The sequence below is a fragment of the Haliaeetus albicilla genome, chromosome 1 (genome assembly GCF_947461875.1).
Source record: "Haliaeetus albicilla chromosome 1, bHalAlb1.1, whole genome shotgun sequence".
NCBI lineage: Eukaryota > Metazoa > Chordata > Aves > Accipitriformes > Accipitridae > Haliaeetus > Haliaeetus albicilla.
Genome location: NC_091483.1, coordinates 26,698,461 through 26,722,705, shown reverse-complemented (window position 1 = coordinate 26,722,705; position 24,245 = coordinate 26,698,461). Strand labels below are relative to the sequence as shown.

The 24,245-nt window shown below is 38.3% G+C and overlaps 1 protein-coding gene and 1 long non-coding RNA gene across 2 annotated transcripts in view; one reads left to right on the top strand and one right to left on the bottom strand.

Annotated features, from left to right (window-relative positions):
• The window catches only part of LOC138685357 (uncharacterized), a 32,996-nt gene extending 27,471 nt beyond the window's left edge, over positions 1 to 5,525 (top strand). The window contains exons 4-5 of the long non-coding RNA XR_011324578.1: positions 1,084 to 1,144; positions 1,718 to 5,525. This is a non-coding gene — a long non-coding RNA (uncharacterized lncRNA). The remainder of the gene's footprint in view (positions 1 to 1,083; positions 1,145 to 1,717) is intronic.
• The window catches only part of COL25A1 (collagen type XXV alpha 1 chain), a 323,161-nt gene that overhangs the window by 21,605 nt on the left and 277,311 nt on the right, over positions 1 to 24,245 (bottom strand). Inside the window, exons 19-31 of the mRNA XM_069782996.1 lie at positions 19,317 to 19,379; positions 18,538 to 18,606; positions 17,577 to 17,621; positions 15,502 to 15,546; positions 14,874 to 14,951; positions 12,646 to 12,669; positions 11,156 to 11,200; positions 9,525 to 9,569; positions 9,139 to 9,219; positions 8,337 to 8,399; positions 6,571 to 6,621; positions 6,180 to 6,206; positions 1,070 to 1,123 (exon numbers count right to left, since the gene is read on the bottom strand). Of these exons, the coding sequence (XP_069639097.1) occupies positions 1,070 to 1,123; positions 6,180 to 6,206; positions 6,571 to 6,621; positions 8,337 to 8,399; positions 9,139 to 9,219; positions 9,525 to 9,569; positions 11,156 to 11,200; positions 12,646 to 12,669; positions 14,874 to 14,951; positions 15,502 to 15,546; positions 17,577 to 17,621; positions 18,538 to 18,606; positions 19,317 to 19,379 (690 nt within the window). The remainder of the gene's footprint in view (positions 1 to 1,069; positions 1,124 to 6,179; positions 6,207 to 6,570; positions 6,622 to 8,336; positions 8,400 to 9,138; positions 9,220 to 9,524; positions 9,570 to 11,155; positions 11,201 to 12,645; positions 12,670 to 14,873; positions 14,952 to 15,501; positions 15,547 to 17,576; positions 17,622 to 18,537; positions 18,607 to 19,316; positions 19,380 to 24,245) is intronic.

The following is a 24,245-nucleotide window of genomic DNA, read 5'->3' as shown; positions in this document are numbered from 1 at the left end:
TCTAAATTATTTCCTGAAGTTCAGAAGATGATGTTCAACTATCTTCACAGAGTTGATAGAAAAAAAAGTTATGTCCTAGTTGAAAAAAAGACTTGAATCTGTAATCCCCTAGGAAAAAAGGAAAAATACCCAAGTCCTTCAGACAGTTAACTAGCCTGAGTAGTAACTACAGTCTACTGTTCCTATTTTGGACTACAGTGCATGTCTTTTATTTATTTCTCAACACACAGCTCTGTAAAAATGAATCATCAAGTCATGCATACCTTTCTCAGATGTACTGCTCCTAAAGCTAACTGGACCTGTGCCATATGGCTGCATCTCTAATAGAGCAAGTCTGAAGTCTTTTTAGCACAGCTGTTTTGTTAAGGTGAGAAATTCAAAGAGACAAAATTCCAGGCTGGCAACTCCTTGGAGGGTTTAGTTAGTATAAGGTATCATCTTTTGTTTTGTTGTACAAGTTGATGGCTGTATTGTGAAAGATGACAGGTTCACAGTTAAAGGTTAAGGTCCCTGTCCTATTTCCATTGGAGAAAATTTACTGTGAATATTTCAGATTAAATAGGAGGGCTCCTATCTTCTAAGCTAAAAAAAAAACCCAAAACGGAAGAAGAGTTTACATTTCGTAGAGATTAGAGATTTTTTTCAAGATAAAAACACTTAAGTGCAAACAGGTAAGAAATACTCATTTTTTTGCCATTGCATACGTATATAATCAGATCACACTATCTTCTTTTGTCCCAGTTTGTTCTCTCAATCCATTTAGACAAAATAATGAGACCAACCAAAATTATGTTCTGTGTAGCACCGTGAACTTGAACATCCTGTAAGTTTCTTACTGATTAGTCATTACAAAATACCAGCTCCTCTGAAGTTAATAAGTTACAAAATCAACCCTTAAACAGATAAATGTGTGTTTAACTAGAACGCATATACAGTTTCTGTGCTGATCCTTACACAGAGGAGATACTGTTATGTTTAGTAACATCTAGGCACACTATAAGTAGCCATATGACATTTTGCCATTGCAGCAGTCGCTTTGTAAAGAGAAGCACAGAGAGCATATACTTACTCTGTCTCCTTTAGGACCTGCAGGGCCATGGGGACCAACTGGGCCATCTACACCCTATGAAAGGAAACAAAGAGGGTAAGAGAGAGGTCTTGTTCTTACAAGTCTTTAGTTTTAATAGCTGTCTTCTAGCCAAGAACTAACATGGAATCAGTCTTCAATGGTTGAAAATTCAGACTTAATTGTGATGGGACCTGGCCAAACAAATCCATTTGGCTTTCAAAACTCCACCTATAAGCTCTCCTGTTCTGAGGTAACCCATCTGTCTTTCAGTTGGATTTTACTTTATTCATGGAAGCCATCAGATGTACAAAGACTTTAAATGTATTGAAGGAAATTTTGCCAGGAAAAATGGAAGGGTCAAAGTTGTTTTTTTTTTTAAAACATTGATTATTATTTAAATTGCAATGTCCTTACAGGTGGACTTACCTGTTGTAGTGATCAACGGCAATCTTACAGAAGCCTTCAAATACATAACTCCACTCCTCTTTCATTTATAAATTTCTTTATCATTATCAGAAGCAAATGACTTAACATTTATGTTTAATATGAGAATGCCTGCGGCACACGTCTGCACCCATTTCACTGATTCCATATTAGCATTGAACAAGTATGTTTTCATGTGTAAACTAAATCCCTAACCTTACTCAGGAAAGTAAGCACCCCAACCAAGGCAGTTGTCCAACCAAAAATCAAAACCAAACTGCCTCTTTAAGATTCAGAGCTCCTTCTACAGAGAATGACATTCTCCTTCCCACACACATTGCCCTAAGAGTCTGCTCGAAGCCCCCTCTTATACAGCATGGAAAATGCCTGCGGCGTTTGACCTTCCTTCCTCTGTGCAGTGTGTGAGCGTGGCCGGCGGAGCCGCTGGAAAGCACACGGACTCGGGAACGAAGAGCAACACAGAAAGACGAGGGACTCACCCGGGGTCCTGGCTTTCCGTCTAAGCCAGATGCTCCCTGTGTGGTTAGGTGGAAGCATGGATGATGGGTACAACACGAATGACAAGAACGTGAGATTAGTAAGTGGTGCTGATGAATAAACATAATTCAAACGTACAGTACAAGTTGTGACAGGGTTCTGGAATGGGTATCACATTACTACAGCATGTTAGTTAAAAATTCACATAAAACATCAAGAGCCTGATTCCATTCTCACATTAGTGTAACATCCCTGACCCGCCCCTGCCTTCACATCACAGTTATATTAGACCAGAATAACGTCAAGCTACAGGAGTGCTACAAACACCAGATGTCAGGGTTTTTTTGAGCCTTAACACGCAAATATTTACTTTGTAATTTACTTGCATGCTTTCTAATTTGTAAATAATGACAATAGTGAATACTATACTACACAAAGAAAGAAAAATGTATGTTAAGCGTGATAGGAAGTATTTAAGTGCAAGAATACTGCGTTATGCAGCCAACAAAATCTGGATCCTGACTACAATGGCTTCATTCATTTCCAAGAGCCCGGGAGACAATCACGTTTCCTGTTTTCCCAATATACTCCCAGTTCAGAGCACAGTCAAGGGCTGGAAGTGGGTAGCACCCGGCACTTCGGGCTATTTGCTTCAGCATCCTTGGGGACGGGCTGACCTCTGGTGGATTTTATGCGAATAACAGAGCAGCACCGAAGGATCTGCTCGACTATCCCAACACTGCTGGCAGTAATGCTGGGGCTAGGGGAACCAAAACTATTTGGGACATAGGGAATAATCTGGGCCAAAAAAACCCCAATCCAAACCCACCCCCCCAAAAAAACCTCATTAACGGTGAAAATGAGCCATTTTTAGAAAGTCAAATACGTAGACTTTGCTCCTGAAAATGACATTTAGAAAAAGTAGTAAGCAGGAGCAAGACAAGATCTATATACAGTTGAAAAACTAATGGCATATTTTGCTCTGGGTTGGAACAAACATTTCTGGCAGATACAAAACTTTCTTCTTCCTTTTAGCCATTTTCAGGGGGTTGGCTCAGACCTCCAAAGCTCCCTCTCTACATAGCTGTAACTGTCAACTTGAAAATTATCTTTTTTTTTTTTTTTCCAAAATAAATTAAAATTCTCAGTGAAGCTGACCTTGTCCAGAGGCCCTGCACATAATTCTTGAAAATATTAATCAGAGGGGGTTGGGTTCCTTTGGGTCAACTAAGCCTTTTTCCTCCATTTTACTATTAACAATGTAATCACATGGAGTAATCCTCACATGAAGAAAAAAAAAAAAGGGAAAACCAAGCTCTTTTTGTGAGGAAAAAATAAAACTAACTTGTCAGAGTGCTTTCATGCACACAAAGTAAGCACACAAAGTATTTGCTCTTTTGTCAACCTAAATTTTAAGAACCATATTGTTTCCACATGAAAATTTATTTTTAAGGTCCTTCATTTCTTTCTAAGACAAAACTTATGCCAAACACTCAGAATGGAAATCTTCTAAAGAACAAGGTAAAAGAAACAACCCACCATCCTTAATGAATGAGAAAAAAAAATAAAATTCCCTAAACCAATTTTTAACTTTCCTCAGTTAGACCTCTGCATTTTAACTGCAGAAGTGAAAACAGGGGAAGAATAACTGAAGACATGGGGGGAAAAGGGAAGATTCCTTTTTTAACGCAAACACCATACAACACTTAAATAACAATATGACTAATGTAATGGGGCTGATGGCATCCTTGTGACACTGAACACTTTCAACTGACACATAACAAAAAAAACCTGACAGCACTGGTTGTTACAGGATGTTACTTTGGACAATAGCACAGATTTGGGGTAAAAAAACCAAGACTGATGCTCTGCTCTAACCTAGTATATTCTGTGTATGCTGTTGAGTAAACCAGAGTTGTTCATCAGGAGTAGAAAGAGAAGTTTGTGATTTGCACTGAGATTGAATAGTTGGGTTTTTTTACTTACTGGAAGACCAAGGGGCCCTCTGTCACCCTTTTGACCTGGTTCACCCTTCAATCCTTTAAGACCATTTAACCCTGGTTCACCCTAAACGTAAAAGTATAAATGCCAAATTTTTGGTGCTATAATGGGTGTTTAAGCTGGGATAGAAGAAGCCAGTCTCAGAAATGGCTGCAAATTCCAGTTTGAAACAAGGACACAAATTCAACCTTCTCAGCTTCCTGGCAATTTACATATGGATAAAGTAGTGGGCAAAAGCACCTGGGAGGTGTCTGCTGGAGATTTAAAATCTATGTGAAAAAAACTAAAGGAAACTTATGAGTAACAGGTTCTTTTGAATCTTTTCCTAATAATTATCACTATAGTTAGATGGTTTGAATTAAGCATGAGTTTGAGGGGTTTTTGGAATTTCCTCAAATCCCATAAACCATCCCACGCAGATAATTCAAACTGAAGGAAAACTTTCAGAAAAATAAGCCTCAGAACTGCAGGTTTCTACAGTGGGATCTCCTGAAAAGTACGTTTTTTAAGGAAGCAATATTTTTTCTTATGGCAAACTGGAATTTGCAGCAAAATCTTACATAAAGATATTTTAAACCTTTAAGCATACATAATTAAACAGTAACAAATTAAAAGAAGCAGTATAGGTTATACAATGCCAAGCTATTTGGGAGCTCCATAGTTTCTGTGTTCATACAGAGAAGTTTAAACAACGTAAGAAATGGCACTTGTCTCGTTGTGATTGTTAAATTATGCATAGGCTATTACATTAAACATCACTAAGCATATAATGTTGGGCTTGGAGTTGCCAATAAATCATTCTCATGTCATGAAAAACTACCTCAGCATGAGGGCTGCCCAGTCAAAAAGAGTACTGACCACACCTGCCTCTTTTGGGAAACAGAAATATGTGGGTATTTCATCCAGGCTGCTCCTCATGGCCTTGCTCCTAGGTTTCCCTTTGATGTATTATGTTACCTTATATCATATTCATTTAAAAAAAAAAAATCTCAACAGAATCTAGTCTACTGCTTTAAGTAACTCCAGACATCATCTGCCTGCTTTGCACCCTGCCTAAGTAGCCATTTCTTCATTCTTCTTCTATTTGACTCAATGTGACTGTCAGAGCAGTAGCACTGAAAACGCTGAAGTTTTGGAAACAGACCTGAGAAATCTCACAAAAGCCTGAGTCTCAGGCCAAAAGCCTGAGGTAAGGCAGGGCTGGTGCTGATGGAACAGACTTGACTTAAAAAAATGATTTATGACTCAGGCTTCTTGTGCCAAGGTAACACAAACAGTCTCATAATGAGTCAAACCTGTAATTTTCTGTCTCATACCTTAAAAAAACCAAAACAAAATCCAAAAACTAAATAATCCCCCCCTCCCTCCTCTTACTTATTTTTTGAGAAAGATGCATGTGATTAGGGAGCCATAGTGATTAAAATGATCATGCCTGACAACACTGCTGGCCCTAATGAATACTATGCTGTAATGTCACAATGAATTTTAGTTTACTGGTGATTACTGAATTAAAGCACAAATTAAAATATTCCAACTCTGCCAAAACTTCCTTCTGAGCTGTTTTCAGGGGCTTAGAGAGTCCCTACAGTGTATCTTCATGTACTATGCTGTGGAAAATGTTCAAATAGTATTGCAGACCTGCCTGATCAGGGATTCCAGGTTGGAAAACATGAAAATACACACATGAGTTTGTGATGGGGAACTTGCATAATGTGTGAAGGAACTGGTCAGCAAACTACATGGCACTTGAGAAGGTGAAAGGCCATTCATACTGGAAGAAGTAGGAGATGCAAGAGAGCATAAATGAAGAAGAGTTATCTGACTCCATTTCCTGAGCATATCACACGCTTCTGTGTTCAAAAGCAATTCCAATTGCAATTGCAATGGTGAGCAACTTGCCTATAAATATGAAACTAAATAATTTAGTGCCACACCACAAATATTAATACAAAAAAATGGATTCAGCCAATGTTCAGGAGAAATACTACTCAGAAACAATCCAGAAAATTTAAAAAGCTTTTAAGCTATCTATTAATATTAAAATCTGCTTTAAGGTTTAAGAATATCAGAAACATTTATTAAATGAGACATAAGACAAAACATAGCTGCATGCATTAAAGAACAAAGCATGACATCAAGACTTTGCAGACATCAAAAGCATGACTATTCAAGACAGCCATTAATTTACCTTTGGGCCAGGCAGTCCATGAGGTCCCTGAAAATAAAGATAACATTTTTCATTACAAAAATATGCCACAAGTTTTTAATAGTTTCTTGCTTTGTAGGGGTGCAAGTTGCACCTGTATTTTTGTCCTCACAGATGAAATGCAGCTGCCAGTAAAGCAACTGTAAACACCTGATTCAGAGAAGGAACCAGACCACTAGCATGTTAACACTAACATTTGCAGGTGCAATTTGTTTCTCTACTTCCTATGAATTTTAAGACATGCAGAAAAGGTCCTAAAATTAGCTCCCTCTCTAATGGTACCACATACTCTCATATCACTTCTATTAAGCAGGCGTTAAAATTACAAGAGGGCTTAAGGCCTTTCTAGCCCCGCTCTTCCTCCCAAGCTTACCATAGGGCCTGGAGGACCATGTGGCCCTGGTGGTCCTGGTGGTCCTATCATCTACAGATAAAAAACAACAGCATTAAATCATGCAGAGTAAAGAACTCCCTCACAAATACCAGAAGTCAGACTGCCCCTTCTTCTGTTGGTAAGCACTCACAAACATAGCAATGCAACGGTGCACATTGACAGCATATCTAGAAAGGGGTTTAGGAATGGGAGTTATTTTGATTCAAAAGACAGGGTACCTGAAGTTTAGATTTGCCTGTGCCGTATGGCAGCGTGCCTGTCTCCTGACTCTTATTCCTAGGGCCTAAGATACACTTTAAGACACTATGGGGAAAAAAAGATCTAAGACAAACAGTACTGAGCAGGGATGCTTGAACTTTTAATATTTTATGGTATGTGCTCCTTAGTTGTCTCTGTACTACATAATCTACAGAAACAGAAGATGATGTATGATTTTATTTCCTCCCCAATACTGATGAATGGAAAAGATACTAAATTCAAGCTAGGGTTTGGCATATTTTCAAAATTGCCTTTTGTCTCTCCTTTTATTTCATTTAACCCACTTGTACCAAGAATTTCCTAAAGTCATTAAAATAGGTAATCAGGTTGCTCAGCATTTAGTGCATGCATATTCTGTGCTGGTTTTCTGTGTTCCTAACAAATCCATGAAAGAGAATTTCATGATGATATTTACAGTTTAATATCACCTCTCTTCCTGGGTTTAATCCCAAAGGGCTGTTATTGTAACCTGCAAGGTGGCAACAGGGATGCTAAATCAGGTCTCCAGACTTATGCGCATTCCCTCTGCTACGCTAGCTGTTGGTGATGGCAATAGTGGTAACAAAATGAGGTTTGAAATGTAAGACAGAGATTCCACCATCTGTGAAATCTCCTGAAAACTTGAAAGCCTTGTTTCAAGGAAAAACAATCAGAACAAGATGAATGAGTTAGTGAATTAATTTGTAACAAGTTAATCTTCATTTAGAGAAAGAGACTCAGAGATACAGGGTGCCCAGCGTGTCCTGCGATGGCAGAGGGTAACGTCTTTTGACTCCTCAGAGCTATGGCTCCAAATACCCAGGGCATGTCACCACTGACAAGGTAGTGGTAGTTAACTTCTGCTCTGAGGGTTCCTAACTTACTGTGCCCTGATAATGTTAATGACCCATATCATAAAGGTGTTGCGTGGGGAGGTGTTTTGGTTTGGGTTTGGTTTTTTTTTTGTAATGCCTTTACAATGCTTTGAAAAATCAAGATAATGTCTGGTCTCGTAAAACTAGTCTCTATCTTGGGTCACATGTCCCTATTCCTGACATTGCTGAAGTTGGTCTACTCTGGTTCTCACTGGACTTTCTGAGATCCCCAGAATACAAGGTGTTGAGAGAGATCTGGTTTTGTTGGTGTTTTTTTTAAATCAGTTTTATCTCTCTATTTTATCTTGCAAAGCATTTAGCTTTTGATCCATTAGAGAGCCAGAAGGCTTTCACTGAAGTGAGCAGGACTGTTGTTCATAGTGAGAGAATAGAACAGAACAGGATTATATCTTTAGAATTTCTTAAACAGTATTTAGTTCTATGACCAGAAGTCTGTTCATTCTCAAAAGGGCAAATTATTCAAAGAAGAAAAATGTTTTTAAAGTTCAAGTGTAGGAACCATGAAGGATGTCAGGAAAGATCAGTCATGAATATTAAGTATTGTTCAGAATCAAAAGCTGGAGAACCATTACTGGACTACTGTGTTCACTGCAACACCACACTGAGACTTACTGAAGGACCTTGGGCACCAGGCAAACCAACATCTCCTTTTTCGCCTTTCATACCATTGGCTCCCTACAAAATCATTACAAAACAGCGTTTATCAACAGCTTTACTCTTATTAGCAATCAATCTAGAAATGATAATATTTATTTGCAAATAATTATATTTTTTTTAAAAAGAATAATACAGCACACATAATGGAATTCCTTTTTTTTTTTTAATTTTGGCGTTACTTTATTAATAACTGTTAACAACTGTAAAGGTATGCTTTTATATTGTCAGCTATGAATTGTGGCATGATATTTACGACAAGTCCTTAAGCTGGCACTCCATTCATGATATATTGTACTATGGATACATTTTTGGAATTGTTTCTATTTTTACTGAGAAATTTCATTTGTACATATATATGTATATAGGAAGAATGCATCCCATAAATATTGATGCATTTTCTCTCCCTCCTCCAAGTCATCTGAAATTGCTGACAAGTGTTCAAAACATAGCTCCTTTCTCCTACAAGCTACACTTGCCCAAGTTGTGCTATACATTTCAAGAGAGGTACAAATCTGATCAGCATGCCGACTAAACTCTCTCTTCCCAAAGCGATATTCTGTTTGACTGTAAGAGCAATGAAAAGTTCCGACAATCTTACACCTCGTCCTAGATTAGCTGCAGAACAATCTCAGAATTTTCCTCCCCAGTGCTTTCTGTCCCATTTGCAATTTATCAGCACTGTTGGAAACTCCTGATAGTGGAAGAGAGAAAAAAATACAAGTATTTTGGCTAAAATTAATTTATTTTTCATACTCACTGGCAGGCCAGGCAGTCCAATTCCTCCCTTTTCTCCAGGCATTCCAGGATCACCTGTATCTCCTTTTGAGCCTTTAGGACCCTAAAATATGTACTTATTCAGCAAGTCATGTGTAAAAAACCCAGACACACCAACAGAATTCTAGCTTTGATCCTAATAAGCAGAGTAAGTCATTCTATGGCTTGACCTTTGTTATTAATATGTAGAAATGCAGCCATTATTAGACCGCAGAGTATGCGGCTACATAATAATGATCTTTATTAATTACTATCATTATTATTTAGATTATGAAATCTAAGCTACAACGTGGGATCACAGAAATAATCTCCTGAAATAACCTATGGTTGCTCACATGATCTTCACTACATGATTTATGCATAATGTACCTGCTCCCCATCAACACCTGGAGTTCCTGGGGATCCTGGTTCACCCTGCAAAAGATAAGATGGAACTGGATTATCCCAGTTGTCCCAGATGTTAGAGGAAAGAGCCAGAGAAATTGCCATAATTAACACCACCACTACCACCAGAGAATATTCTGTCAAAAAGAACAGCATATATGTATAATACCTATATGCAACATATTGAATAAATAGCCCTGCTGATTAGGCCATTACACAAACTTTGGGTTGTATAAAGGCCAGACAAGTGCATAAAAAAGAAAGGAAAAAGAAGAAACCTCAGAATCCTGGTTAAAAGACCCCAATCTAATGGAAACCTTGTCAGTTATTGGAATAAATGCGGAATCATGGTTCTCTACATATGTAGGTTAGACAGAAACTTAATGTTTTCTTTCCCTGGCTAATATAAATCACCCAGTGAAGGAGTTCACGTTCACAACATTGCCCTATGACCGGTTCCTGAACAGCATTCTCCAAGGGAGCAAGTTATATTGATGGGTAGAGACTCTGATACTGGAAACAAACTCCTGTAAGGTTGAATTCTGCTTTATGTCATTAATTTCGAATGAGAATGCTCACCCATACGAGGGAACACAACCTCTTCCACACTCCAACTCCTTTGTGTTTTCCAACATACTCCAGGCTGCAGAAATGCTGGGTAGATCCTAACGCAGAAAGCCATTTCTGCACACTTAACTGTGTATTCCATTCTGGTTTCTCACAATTTCTCAAAACTATTAACATGTATAATGTGATGTATTTCCATATGATCCCTTGGATGAAGCCTAAAATTGAAGTCTCTAGTATTGTTATTGAAGCAACAGGTATTTACTCTTGGAAGAGCTTAGAGTCACTAATAGAAGATACGATATATCTAGTATTTAAGAAATAGGAGATTTATCTCAACTAATTTAAAACCAATTTAAGGAGGATCCACTAACTGCGACACTTTTTTTTTTTTTTAAGTATAGGCAAATTTATTATTTAAATTTTATAGAACAGTGCAGCATATGGTATTCATTGTCTCTGTGTGGGCTGCTCACTAACAGTTCTGGTACTGCACATAGCACCAGCCAGGTGGGATTAGCAGGCTTGGGTTTGCAGCCAGGCTCCTACCCACGTGTGCATGTTTTAATTTTTACTGACATCAGAAAATACTGTGCTTATTTGGGTGGGCACCACCGTAATATAAAAGCTGCATTCACATGCACTCACACTGTGGCCAGTGGTGCCTGGCACACAGTTTTGCCTACCTCATTCCCACCCAGCCAGAAGTGATGCATAGGAGCCACTGTCTGGTTGTGCTGCTACTTTGCAAAGTCCTGGGGAACAGCCTCAGTGCAGATCCATGGGGGAGATGCTTCTGCCCTGTTTCAGTACTAATTAGTTTTGCTGGTTCTCAGCTGAGCATCCGTGTGTGCCAACTAAACAAAGCACCTGTTCTGGAAAGCTACATTTCAAAAGGCTAGGATGAAGTTTGAAACATGCCATATTTGGTAAAATTACAGTTAAATATGCTGTACAGGAGAACTCCATGTACTTGTATGCACACATTAGTAAAAAACCAGAAAACAGCTCCACCCCTAAGATACAATGGGTAAAATAAGGAAGATCACCTTTGGCCCTTGCAGCCCTTGGGGTCCTGGTGGTCCTGGTGGCCCCTAAACAGAAAAATACAAACCCCTCAGCTTTTAAATAAATTCTTGCAGGACTTGCCATGTAAACACAGGCTGAATGTTAATATAGCTACCGTAACAAAATGAGTTAGATTTTTAACACAAGGGGAACCAAGACCAGTTATGGACAAGTTGTTAATTTATGACAACTCTCAATGACCAGAAGGGTACCACAAAAACCAATGTTAAAATAACAGTACAGCTCATATTTTATAATGAAGTCCTGCTGCTCCTATTGATGAAATGGCAAAGCTCCTCTTAACGGCAGGGACACCAAAACTCACCTCTGCCACATTTGCCGGCCCTCACATCCTGATCCAAAACAACCCAAGGTCGGGAGAAATCTCCAACTGATTGCAAAGACCATTCTGCTAAAAGATGCTAAGTGCATTTGGGAATATGCTGTGCTTCGTGAAATTGCCATGGAATAAGTTGGAACTATTTCTTTCATTTCTACCTCAGGCTGTGAACACAGTGTCACATATCAAATATTTGTCTCGATGGTGCACAGTGGGGATGCTTTTAAAAAAACCAACAACATTTACAAATCCCTTCCATTAATATAAAGGCAGCACTTGTACAGAAAACAGGACTAACAGCAATCTTGCAGAGAAGAACTTGCAACAAAAAGAAGAGTAAATTATTTGTTTATACCAAGTCTGCAGCTTTAAGGAAAGGCTGAACCTGCAATACTGTAAGCATCTCCTAGCTCGTGTCAGTGCTCTCAGAAATGGTGTCTGACCTGATGTGGCTAAACCTCCCACAGAAATTGGCTGGAGTAAGAGCACTGGAGTGTTCAGTCATCCACATATTTTGGGGACAGGTGCTGGAAAATTTATCTTTATTTCTGAGATCTGATATGATGGGACAAGAAAATTCCTCATACTTAGGCTTTGTACTTAGCTTTACTTATTTATAGTTAACTGAAACAGGCCTTTTTTTCAGAAAATAATTAATTTGCATCCAGTCTGAAAACTCCCAAATGAAGTTTCTTCACAAGCCAATTTGAAAGAACTGAATTTCTGCCCTGAAAATAAGGTTGATAATAGAAAATTGTTTGGTACTCAAATCCTGCTTCATGTTTTTGCTTGACTCCCATGTAGACACACACAGAGGGGAACATATACCAAAAATTCCAAAGCAGCTATCTGTGTACCTACAGAAATATTGAGATCTGTATTTTCCTGGTGTCTTACTTAAGTGAACTGAAGTTTTGCCATTAATTCAGCAGGAGCAGAACTGGTTCCATTGTTGAATGGATTTCAACAATGGGTTCTCTGTTATGGGAACACCAAGCAAATAAATAAATACATCTGATGATGAACCAGGTCGACATCCAACGAAGGCATGTCCTGAACTAGCAGAACTATGAACATGCTTCAACACAAGGAAGCTCTACAACACACAGTAAGTCATGCAATAGGAATTACCGTGACAGTCAGGGTGGCAATCCTCTGTTGGCAAAATGTATTAACAAGAGACACCGTTACCAGAATTGAACAAATATATAAATTATTCTGCTTCTACTATTATCATCTCTACAAAACCTATGCTGCATCTGGGAGACACCATGCCTCCAAAAAATAAGAGTAAAAAGCAGGTTATTTTGAACTCCCATTGTTGTACTAGCTGCTTGGCTTCTATGAGAATCAGGATTTTACATAGGTGAAGACTGCAGGTTCTCGTACAATTTAAGAGATCAAATAAATGATGACTAAAAGTTCCTACAAAGGTTAAACTTTTGCAGCTACTGCCTTTTCCCTTAGGAAATTCCGCAAAATAGGTCTGAAGAGCAATTTCGATAGAGACATGAATTTTGTATCTGGTCCTCCAAGTGAAAGCCACTTACACTCAGCAGGGGTCTTGCTCGAACTATGATGATAATTTTAAGATCGCAGTTTTCAGCACTGATGGATTAAGACATCTTATTCTCCACTGACACATGAGATTGAGTAGGAGGCACAAGGCAAAGTAACTAAATTGTTCTGAAGCTTCTAGGCTGCTTGATGATTTATTACTAAATTCTAAAAAAAACCAGACAGGCAGCCCAGATCTTGCAAACTCTTGTCAACTTCTTAAACCAGCAGGCCAAATTCTGCACAAGTTCACAACTCAGTGCTGAGCACTGAAAGTTCTTATTTACTTCTATGGGAGACCTGGAAATCTCAGAGCCCCTAAGAATTTGGCACCAGGAGACTTAGGAACGGGTGCTTGCCATCTGAAAGGACTGAGCTGGATTTGGCAAGGATATTTTTGACTGATCCTATATAATCTCAATTATACCATCCTTGCACAGCCATTCCCATTAATATCAATTATTTGTTGCCCTGGATGAGAAGGTGATGACATTTGAAAAGATTTACAATGGGATAAGGGCCTCCTAATATGTTTCAACCACTGCAATAGGCTTTAGTCTCTTTTTAAGACTCTATGCGCTGCAGCTTTTCTGAGGAAGCTTGAAAGTAACATTGATGCCAGAGTTAAGATACAAAGACAGAATGCAGGAGATAAGGAGCTAAAGCCCCCAGTCAATCTGTGTCTGGTAATATGCAACATTAATTTCAGGCTACTTTAGGCATCTAACTTGGAGAGTGATTTGAAAGACTGAAAGTTGTGTGTTTGAATTCCCTTAAAAGTAAACCAAATGAGACAGATATAGTGCAGAGCCTCACAACATACCTATGTGGACTTCCCCATAGACACCATTCACAATGAGAGTGGACTTAGCCTTAACGACATACAGGCTTTTAGATTTTAGTAAAGGCAGTGAGATTTTTTATTTTTCAAAAGAGTCTTGAAAACCAAATGACTGGCCAGACATCTATCCACTCCCACAGAGTAAATGCAAGAAAAAGAGTTCAGCAGCTTCAGTGAGAAAATGATCAGATGCACAATGAGCCAAATTCAGTCTTCAGTTGCACATAAGCAAGCCATTCACTTTGGTGGAGTTATACTGCACAGAATTTGCATCTGAGTATACTGCAATGTAAATCACCTTGACTGCAATGACATATGTCAACTTGGTACTTTGCTTTTATGCAAACACTCATTCATTCTTTTTGTAACCCCACTTTAATCCTCTACACTTTTCTGCACACCAGTCAAAATAAGTTTTCTGGAAATGAGTAAGTGGAAAGACTGGTGCTTGGTCTATTTAACATACTCAAGTTGCTGATTGAATCCACAGCTTGCTAATGGAACCATGTTACAAGGTTTCCAAATCTCAAATATTCTGCTCTTTGTATTTTATAGGAAGAGGAGGAGGAAAAGGAAGAAAAAAAGAAATGTCAATATTATACTATGTGAACTGAAAAGCAGACGCTTCTGTTGAACTTATGTATGTGGTTTATTACATGAATTCAGCACTAAGCACCAGAGCCAGCAACGAATCAGCTTTATCCTCATTAGATGATGTCAATACTCTCCAGGGGAAATGAAATTAACTCACTCAGCTAAATTTTATCAAGGAAACTGTTTGTCTAACACCAAACAGAAAACCTGGTTTCCAAGTGTAGAAAGAGATTCCTGATTAATAAGCTCAGCAAATCTTTGCACACAAAATGTTTTCAAGGTCTACACAAAAGAGAAATACAATGCTGTCAAACTGCTTTTTCCCAGACCAGACTAAGCCACTCCAGCCTTGTTAATGTTTGCATACCTGCAGAGCTTCATGGATATTGCCATTATAATCAATTATCTCTGTTGCACCTTGGTCACCCTTCTGCCCAGGTGGTCCCTGTAATATATTTTCCACAAAAATTTTGAAACACCTGCCAAAGACTATTCTAGACACTTAACTACTGACACATGCTTTGACTTGATTGTGCGGTGTTGGAATCTTGTTGTACTTAAAATATATTACTACAAACCACAAAAGTTAGCATTAAACTAAAGATTGTTTTTAAAGGAAAACAATTTTTAAAAAAAGATAAATATAAACAAGCAAATCAGTACACAGTGTCTTGTGCTGCAGTGGGAAAGTGAATATATGAAACCTCTGAGGTCAAATATTTAAGCAGTTCCTATACTCTAATTCTGTATTGGCTGTGAACAATGTCAGAACATCTGGCATGTAACATCTTGCCCATGAACTGTGAACAGGAGACTACTTCAAATAGTAGCAAGGGCTGTTATTCATATTAAAGGCCAGTTAGCAACATACCTTCCACCAGAGTCAAGTGCCCAATTTCACCAGTTTAACTGGAGTTGCTGCTACAATTTTAATTCATAGTGTGGACTGAATCTAAGAGTACAAAACAAACAGCTGAAATAAGAAGTAGACTTACCCGTGGACCTGCAGATCCCGTGTCACCTCTATCACCGGTATCACCCTATGTAAAAATGATATTTGAAAACTGATATGCCATTTGACAATATATCATGTAGTTCTTCCCTTTTAAATATGTTTACCTTAAATGAACCAGTTTAAAAGGCCTCTCATCACAAACAGAATGTGGATCTTAATTAATTAAAGGAAAAATTCCTTCAAAATCTGCGTAGTGGCAGGGTTGATGATGCATTTGGCTCTGTGTGAATTGTTAGAGTGCTGTATTGATTTGGAATAAGAAATCCCAAAGAACCAATAAAAGACAGATTACCAATTAACTAATTTGTGTAACTTCCCTATTCTTAATGGTATTTTCATCAAAAGCTTCGAGAGAAACCTAGAGAAATGAAATCACTCACTCAGTCTGAAAACACTCAACAACTTCTTTAAAGGTGTGTTTCAAAGTATAAATTTTTCTTTCTGCGATCATGACTCCAATAACTTTCTGAACTTCCCTGCTCTGAGTCGTTGCCTCCCCTACAAACACAACATTACTGTCAGCATTAGAGTTCCTTCACTCCCTTACTGCAACACGCTTAAGATCTTTACTATCTTGCACGCAGCTTTTTCTGCCTGGCTATTAGTAATATGTTTTAAGCGATGGAGGGACTTTCAAACATGTATGCATTCATAACCCAACATCCAGTGACTACAATTCATTTCATTCTACAGTCACTTTCATAGCAAGATCTTATATTTTTATATTACTCAAAATTAATTTGGGTAAGAACTGCAACTTTTGCTCCTGTTGAAATCTATAAAACTTTGGCACAAGTCAGGGAAGAATGATTAATTCACCAGTGGTAATAGAAAATACAGAAAACAGAAAACTTTCATGGGGCTAATGAAGGAATACAGAGAGCAGGCTGGCGGCAGGACATAATCAAGGTTCTGCCATCTGCCTTTCCTTTCAGTGTTGCCTTGGCAGCAGCTAGTGAATGTGTCACTGGAATTGTTAAAAAATTAAGTTCTCAACCACTAGATTGACTTCTGTGGGCCATATTTTCAAGACAGGTATGCAGATAAAATGAAAATTGTGTATCCTTTTTTGATAAAAAGGAAATTAAAGGGGGTATCTTTTATCTTTTTGGTGCATTTGGGAGGTGCCCAGGTACTGTAGGCAAATGAGAGGCTTATGTACTCTTCTACTCACTCTGATGCTTTAATCCCTTCATCAGCTCCCTCACTTTCCAACGTTTCTTTCTGATGAGAATGAATGAGGTTAAGTGGCACTTATTTAATCATATCCTTAAGCACTGTGAGTGGGCCGCTCTTCAAGGACCTTACAAGTACTGCAAACAGTACCAGCCTGTGTTGTCTTGCATCTTTATTCTGACAGTAGACTCAATAACCGCCTAAACAAATCTATTTTCATTTTGCTTTGACTCCATAATATAACACAAAGGAGTCCAGTGAGCACAGTATTTGCACAGTGGATGAAATAATAGAAAAGCATATATTTTATCTCTCTCTACATATATGTGAACCAACTCTATCTATATAAAGATGGATGGATAGGTTGATGTAATCAAAGTAGTTTTTTTAAAGTAGGTAAAACAGTAATGTAACCTACAAGTCTTGCCTTTGTAGGACTTCTGGCCATCATATGTCAGCCTGCAGTATGTGGAATACCGCTGATTCCTAACTCACCAAAATGTAGCTCCACAAAATTATTGTGAAAATAAATAAATCTCCACAGGCATAGTCAGGTGTTGGTTCCTGGCATGTGGGAGGACTAACCCACATCAGTTACACAGAGAAAAACCAAGTTGCACAGTGAAAACCAGAGCAGAGTGGAATAGATGTTATAACAGGAAAAGAACTAGAATCACAGTGTTTAAAACACATAGGATTTGACTCTAATATCTAAAGCTGAAAGTCAGAAGGTTTCACTTATAAAGAACACCGCAGACTGTTACAGGTTCTTTTAAAGAGATAAGTTATAAGTGAAGTTTCTGTGAAATGTTACAAATAATTTATCCTAAAAATCATTGTATTAATTACTCCACTAAAGACGGTTTCTTTACTACTAACCTTTGACCCTTTTGGGCCTCTAGATCCAGGTTCACCTGTTTTCCCCTGTTTGAAGGAAGATAGACAGGAGAAAAATGATAGAGAAATGGGAGTGCAGAGAAAAAGAAATTAGTAATGACTAACTACAGTATGGAACAGCAGAAATACTTCATTTTATATGACCAAGATAATGAATCTGTAAAGGCACTGAATTTAATAGCACCTGGAGTAATATATTCTTTAACACCAGCATGCAAAGGCCACAGATTCTATCGTTCCAGAGGAAAAGTAGTATTGGCATTAGTAAAGAGTAGACATCATTAACATTGGTTTGCAGGAATGACCTATGTCATTCTATAGCTCCTGAAAAATGACAGCTAAGAGATAGAGAAGATAGTTAAACATCCTAAAATAAGGAGATTATAATAAAGTGTTACCACAGTTTCTTTTCCCAACGGTTCAGGTGAATACAAGCTAACTGGCCAAGGAGCACAGAATCTGCCTTATTATTTTCAAGATATATTAGGAAAAGAAAACTTGATGGTTTTGATGCAGTGGAAAATATTAAGACAATGCTAAAATGTAGTTAGAAAGATCTCTTTCTAACAGAGTTAAAAAACAGCATGCAAAATGGATTTTTCTCTGCATTCAACAGCTACACTGGTCAAAGAGTTCAAACACTGATGCTGAAAGTTAGGGACCTGGAGGTCAGGACTTTAGCTGGAATGAATTAGGCCAACTCCATGACAGTGTATGTAGGTAGAGTCTTTACTTTGTAGGCTAAATAAGAGTCCATTCAGACTGCAGATCCACAGCTGTGAACACAAAACTGCCATTGTCTTCTGGACTGAGCTGAAGTATTTGACAGCATTTTCATTTAAAAGCCCACTCACCAAGTTTTTGTTCTATTTTTTTCAGCAGGAAAAGATGTGTTCATAGGTGTAAAACTAACAAAACATTTCCAATGTAAAATCAGACTGACCTTTGGTCCAGGGACTCCAGGTTCACCTCGCTCACCCTTCCCAACAGGGCCTGCCTCTCCTCTGTCACCCTATTGCAACAGATACACATATATCACAAAATACTGGGCAGTCTTCAGCACACCGCCAACTCAGCACAACCAAAGAAACCAAACCATCAGAAGAAAACTTTTCCAAGTTCATCTGTGACATGTAATGGGTTGAGGAACTCTCCCTCGAGTAAATACAGTCTTGAAAGCAAAAGAAGGCAGCTTCAAAATGGAAATGGGATTTGTAAGGTATTTTCTTCCCTATTCTGAAAAAGGACTGGAATAAAGGATTCCTAAACTGTGAGACTGTAGGATTCATAATATTCTAACTGCCATACAGTGGCTAAAAAAACCCCATAGGAAGAAAGAAAAAAATACAGGTTTAGTGGATCTGCATTTTCAGTCTGGTGTATAGTATCAAAGTTCTAATACCTGCACAGACTTTTAATCTTTTTTTCTAAAGAAACATTTATGAAAATATAGTTTCTTCAGTCATGCATATTCTACCTCTTGAACAAGTAAGTTTTGGGATGCTAACATGAACAAAGGCAATAGATGAACTTAAGGTATGAATGGATATAACATCTGCCTTCACATTGTTTGAGGGCATCAGTACAAAGACACATATATCATAGCACTAGTCCATGAACTATGACTTTCCACATTTTCCTCCATTAGTACAGTTCTGAGGAAGTTGAATTTGACATTGGCTCTAAGGGCTTCTCACCAGAGTGTTGGACAATTATGTTTACCTTTGTTCCTGGCAGCCCTGGCAACCCCGGTTCTCCTTGCGGACCAATGAAACCTGGTTCACCCTTCAAAAATACAGTATGAGAGGAATGTTAGATTATTTATTTAGCAGTATGTAATTACAGTAACACAAATTTCTTTTGGATAGTATTTTCCCTGTATTGCTTACAGCTCTCCAGCTGTGATGCAACAGTTATATAGACATACTTTTCATCATGGGTAACTTTTATCAGCATAAATTCTTGTAGCAAGCCATCACACAGCACATGAAATGCAAATGAAGCAGAAGGTGTCAAACATAGTTTTTATGAGGTTAAGGACTGTTAATATGCAGCCTGGTCTATAACATAAGATACCAAACTAATATCAAAGCAGTCTGAAGGCACGAGGGGAGTTCTGAGTGACTCCTAGATTTAAAAAGGGACAGTTCATTTCAGTCATGTGTTACGAGGTAGTTTTCTATTGCAGCATGTGAATAGATGGCAGACAGGGTAAGGGTATGACAAAGCAATGACAAATGGAGAGGCCAGGTGGTACTGTTTCAATGTGTTTTCAAGGGAGGTACTTAGCTGCATCATCCCCCAAAAGGAGATCAAAAGCAATCTCCTTTCAAGTCAGAGACTCCCAGCACCATGGTACTCTCCCTCTCATACTGACAGTAAAATACTTCAGTTCTCTGCACCCGGACAACTTCTCTGGCTGTGAACAGCTGGGAAAGAGCCACAGCTCTCCTCATTCCCTCTCTGTTCTGCCCCTTTCCTACCCATTCATTTGTACAAACGTAACAGACATATAGCAGGAATCAAGCTGAGCTGCAGCAGAAGCAGCATTAAGCAGAGGAGTAAGGACATATTTTATTACCTATCTCCATGCCTGAAGGCGGATAATGGAAGATTAATAAGCCACATGTTTTCCTTCACAAACTCCCCTGAACAAGGTTTCCTGCTATTTAATCTTACTTTTTTTCACAAAAATTTGAATCAAGAAGATACACCCATAAGCTATTGTAAATTTTAAAATCAGTAGTGTCACCCAATTAATCAAGATATATTTATTAGCCTTTTAACAATATCCCTGAACTTAATGACCAAAAATTACCCATCAAATGCCTCTTTAAATAGCTAAAAGACAGATGTGTCATTATCCTGTATTGCTATAATTACTGACAACATATAGAGACAGTGAATATAAGCAGTTGGATAATGTTTCTCTTCACCTCTTGGCCTCCATAGAAATACAGGTATGCTGCACGGGGCGAGCAAATAAGGAAATATTCTTGCACATTCGTCTGCACTCTCATCAGCAATCCATCATTAACAGTTCAAAGCAAAGCAGGTCTCTGGCAAACCTATAACCAGAGATACCTTTCCTGTGGCTGTATTGAGGGCCATAGCAAGCTCTCAGTGACCTTAATTTAGATTATCAAAAAATACAATTAAATAATGAGTTTTCTCGCAGGAAGTTCCAGCTGGTCACGGTTCAAAATGTGATAACAAAGGAATAAACTAAGACAAACGTGTCACAGAGAAGCATCAGTTTCTTGCTGTCATAGGAAAATAACCTCACAGTTTATATAAGTTTTTGTATTAGTGCATACCAGCAAGAGTAACATAAGGTTGTCATTGCAGATGGAAGCACTTTAATGTCAGTAAATTAAGAACAATGCAGCTTCAATCATTTATTTTAGAATGAGAAGGGACTCGATAGCCCCAGATTGTTTTAATACTGGCTTTACCAGGGCTAATTTCTTGGCCAGCTAATTATGACTTCAGGTAGAAGAAACATGCAGTGACTACGTGATTCAATCTTTTCTGTGGTAAGGCTTAGAAGTGTCATTCAGAGGTTGATGCACAGCTTTTGAGTCAAATTCTCACACTTTGCTCAGGATTATACCAGCTGCATACCACAAGAAAACTTCTGGCCAAAGTCCAAAAAGAAGTCCCACCTTCCCCCCAAATTTCTGAACAGATGGGAAAAAGGTGCTTTGCCATAGCTAGTGGAATTGATAAAGGAAGAAGCTGGTGACTTAATTAGCACAAGTAGCAAACAGCTCTTAAATGACACAGAGCTTTAAAACATTATCAAATGTGGAGTGGAAGAAGTTGTGTGTCAGTAGAGACTAGGAACTGACTGGCTCAGTAGCAGCTCTGCTGAGAAAGACGTGGCGGTTATGGTGGATGCCAAGCTGAACATGATCCAACAGTGTATTTCTTACCACACATGAAAAAAAATGCAGTAGTTAAGACCTGGCTACATTAAGAAAAACATGCAACTCTCCCTCTATGTAGAGCTAGTGAGGCTAAGTAGATTAAAAGACAGATCTGATTTGCCATCTGAACTAAGCTTCTAAGTAAAAAGACAACATGTTTGGATGATTTGAAACTAAGTCATGTCCTCTGTAATATTTCAAATTTCCTGAGTGTAACCACAGCATAAGGCATTAACTAAAATGCTCATTGGGTATACTTCTGCACCATTCAAAGTTAGTGGAGGTAGCAACTGTATCAGGTTTGTCTCTGGCATTTCTGTCTCAGTTACTCAGAAGAGAAACTTTTACATGAGAAGCAATGCCCATTCCTTGTACCTACTGTATCCTGCAATTATATTCTGCAAAAATTGCTGGCTTCCAACTTTATGTTATCCTATATGCCACTCAGATATCAAAAAAAGAATGAGAATCTATCAAAATTAGCACTGCCAATGATGTGTGAAATGTAAAGAAAAGTTTTCTCTCAGTAAGACATGCTGATGTCTGTTATGCAAAGGCAAGGAAGAGACCATTCTGATTAGTCCATCACACAAACACAATGCCAGAGCCATAGAGGAATGTGGTTAGGAAATTAAGGACCAAGGGTTTTAGTTTTTGTTTTAAATACACGACATTTGTGATTTAGCTGGCACATCACTGCAGGAAAGCAAGAGTGAAGGCTTGTTGGCAACTGCACTTTGATTTGACAACATTGTAGCTCCGAGATTCACTGAAGCATCTCCTGATCTTAAGTCTCCTGCTTAAATGAACTCAGAATTTTTTCCAAACTACTGTGAAATGCTGAGAGGAATGCAAGGAATTGGAGTAACCAAGATTTATAATACTTTTCTAAACATCTCACTACAACTTCTTACAATAAAACCAAAGTTTTATCTAATAAGAATCTACCACTAGCTTCTTTGCCCGTGAAAGCAGGGGCAGGAACACAAAATCTGGAAAGAGGAGTTAAACAGGTAGGTTTTGAAAGAAGAGTAAGGAACTCCCCCATTGAAATACTGTTTGGCAGCTGTATAGAAAGCCATCAGCAAGTGAGGACTCTCTGTGCCTTTTAGTTTAACCCTTTGGTACAATTATGAAATCACTGCTTAGAAACCACCACATTGCACAGGAAGTGAACAGGATGAATTTCAGCATTTGAATTTCATCTGCTGTTAGGGCTTGGAGCAATTTGTATCAGTCATACAACACAGGCAGCTTGGTATTAAAAAAAAAAAAAAATCAACAAGCTTGTGCGTTGCTTCCAGTTTACAGGAGTGATTTGTTATCTTTTTAAGAATAATTTTAAATGGCTTGATATGTTAATATTTTAAAAGACTCAGAGACTACCTCTATGCGTGCTCATTTTCACCCTCAAGTGTTTGTCAACTGTAGAAATACTAATTGGTCAGACAGCAAATGATATACTACTATTCACAAACTTTGTTAATGTTCACTTTCACCTCTTACCATAAAATGTCTGAAACAGAAAAGGGCCCTATAATGGCATGCTGTACACCTAGCGTAATGTGAGCTCCATCAGAATTTAACAGTAGAAAAGCCACCTTGTAATTTACTTCAGAAGATAGTCAAATTTTTATGAGGATTATTATCTAGACATATTCATAACTGGTTTTCATGATGATCAAAGCTTCTATGGGCTGAGGCAGAGGCTAGCTTTGATACTAGAGATTAACCCTAAGACACACTGTTTGCTGTCACTGTCTTCTTTTAACTTTTATAGAACCTGTAATTGGCTAAACCACGGACTTTCGCTTAAAAAGCTGCAACAGTTGAAATCCCATTTGCAATGCTAGTTGCGGTTTTAAACACCACTAATTTGGCAACAGTTTATTAACAATGTAGTTGTAATACCATATTCAGTTAGAATTAGCCTTCATTGCACAGCTGAGACACACAACAACATAATTATTTGAAACTTTGTTCTCACAGACAGGCCCAGTCCACTTCCAGTGCCTGAAATACACAGGTCTATGCTGATAACAAGCAGCCAGTAGAGAACAGCAGTTGTTGGATACACTGTTTTCCCACAGAAGGCTCTTCCTTCTATAATTATTCTTTTAATGAATATAACACACATTTTCCCATCCAGATCAATGTTTGCCGAAAAAGAAAACCTGTGTTGCAGAAAAGAGCCCAAACCATCAACTTTCTGTAACAATGAAATAAATTCACTTCCATTTCTGAAATTGCTATCCTACATCTGAAGTCACTGATAAAATATTTTATTGTTGCTAAAGCCATAAAACACACGAGCGAGTTATTCCCTTTACAGATATAAACTGTGCAAGAGCTCTTAATTTTTTTTTTTTTTAAAGTCTCCTGACCACCTTACTATGTTCCTCCTACATCAAATTACTGCATTATTTTCTCTATGCTATAGAAATGAGACTAAACCAACCTTTAGACCATGAATTTGCAAGGAACAATGTCATTTCAATCCTTATCCTTATCTAGTGCTATGCGCCAGAACTAGCCAGAGAAGGTTAAATGTCAAACTCTCACCTTTATTGCATAGTTCATTGGTCCTGAAATATTTTATTCAGCATCTGCCCCGCTGCTGGGACCATGGCAGTTCTGTGCCTCCACGTACCTTTCCCTGGCATTGACTTGCAAGTGCGAACGTGCCATGGCCGGGACTCCCGCGTGCACACCTCTGGGTTGG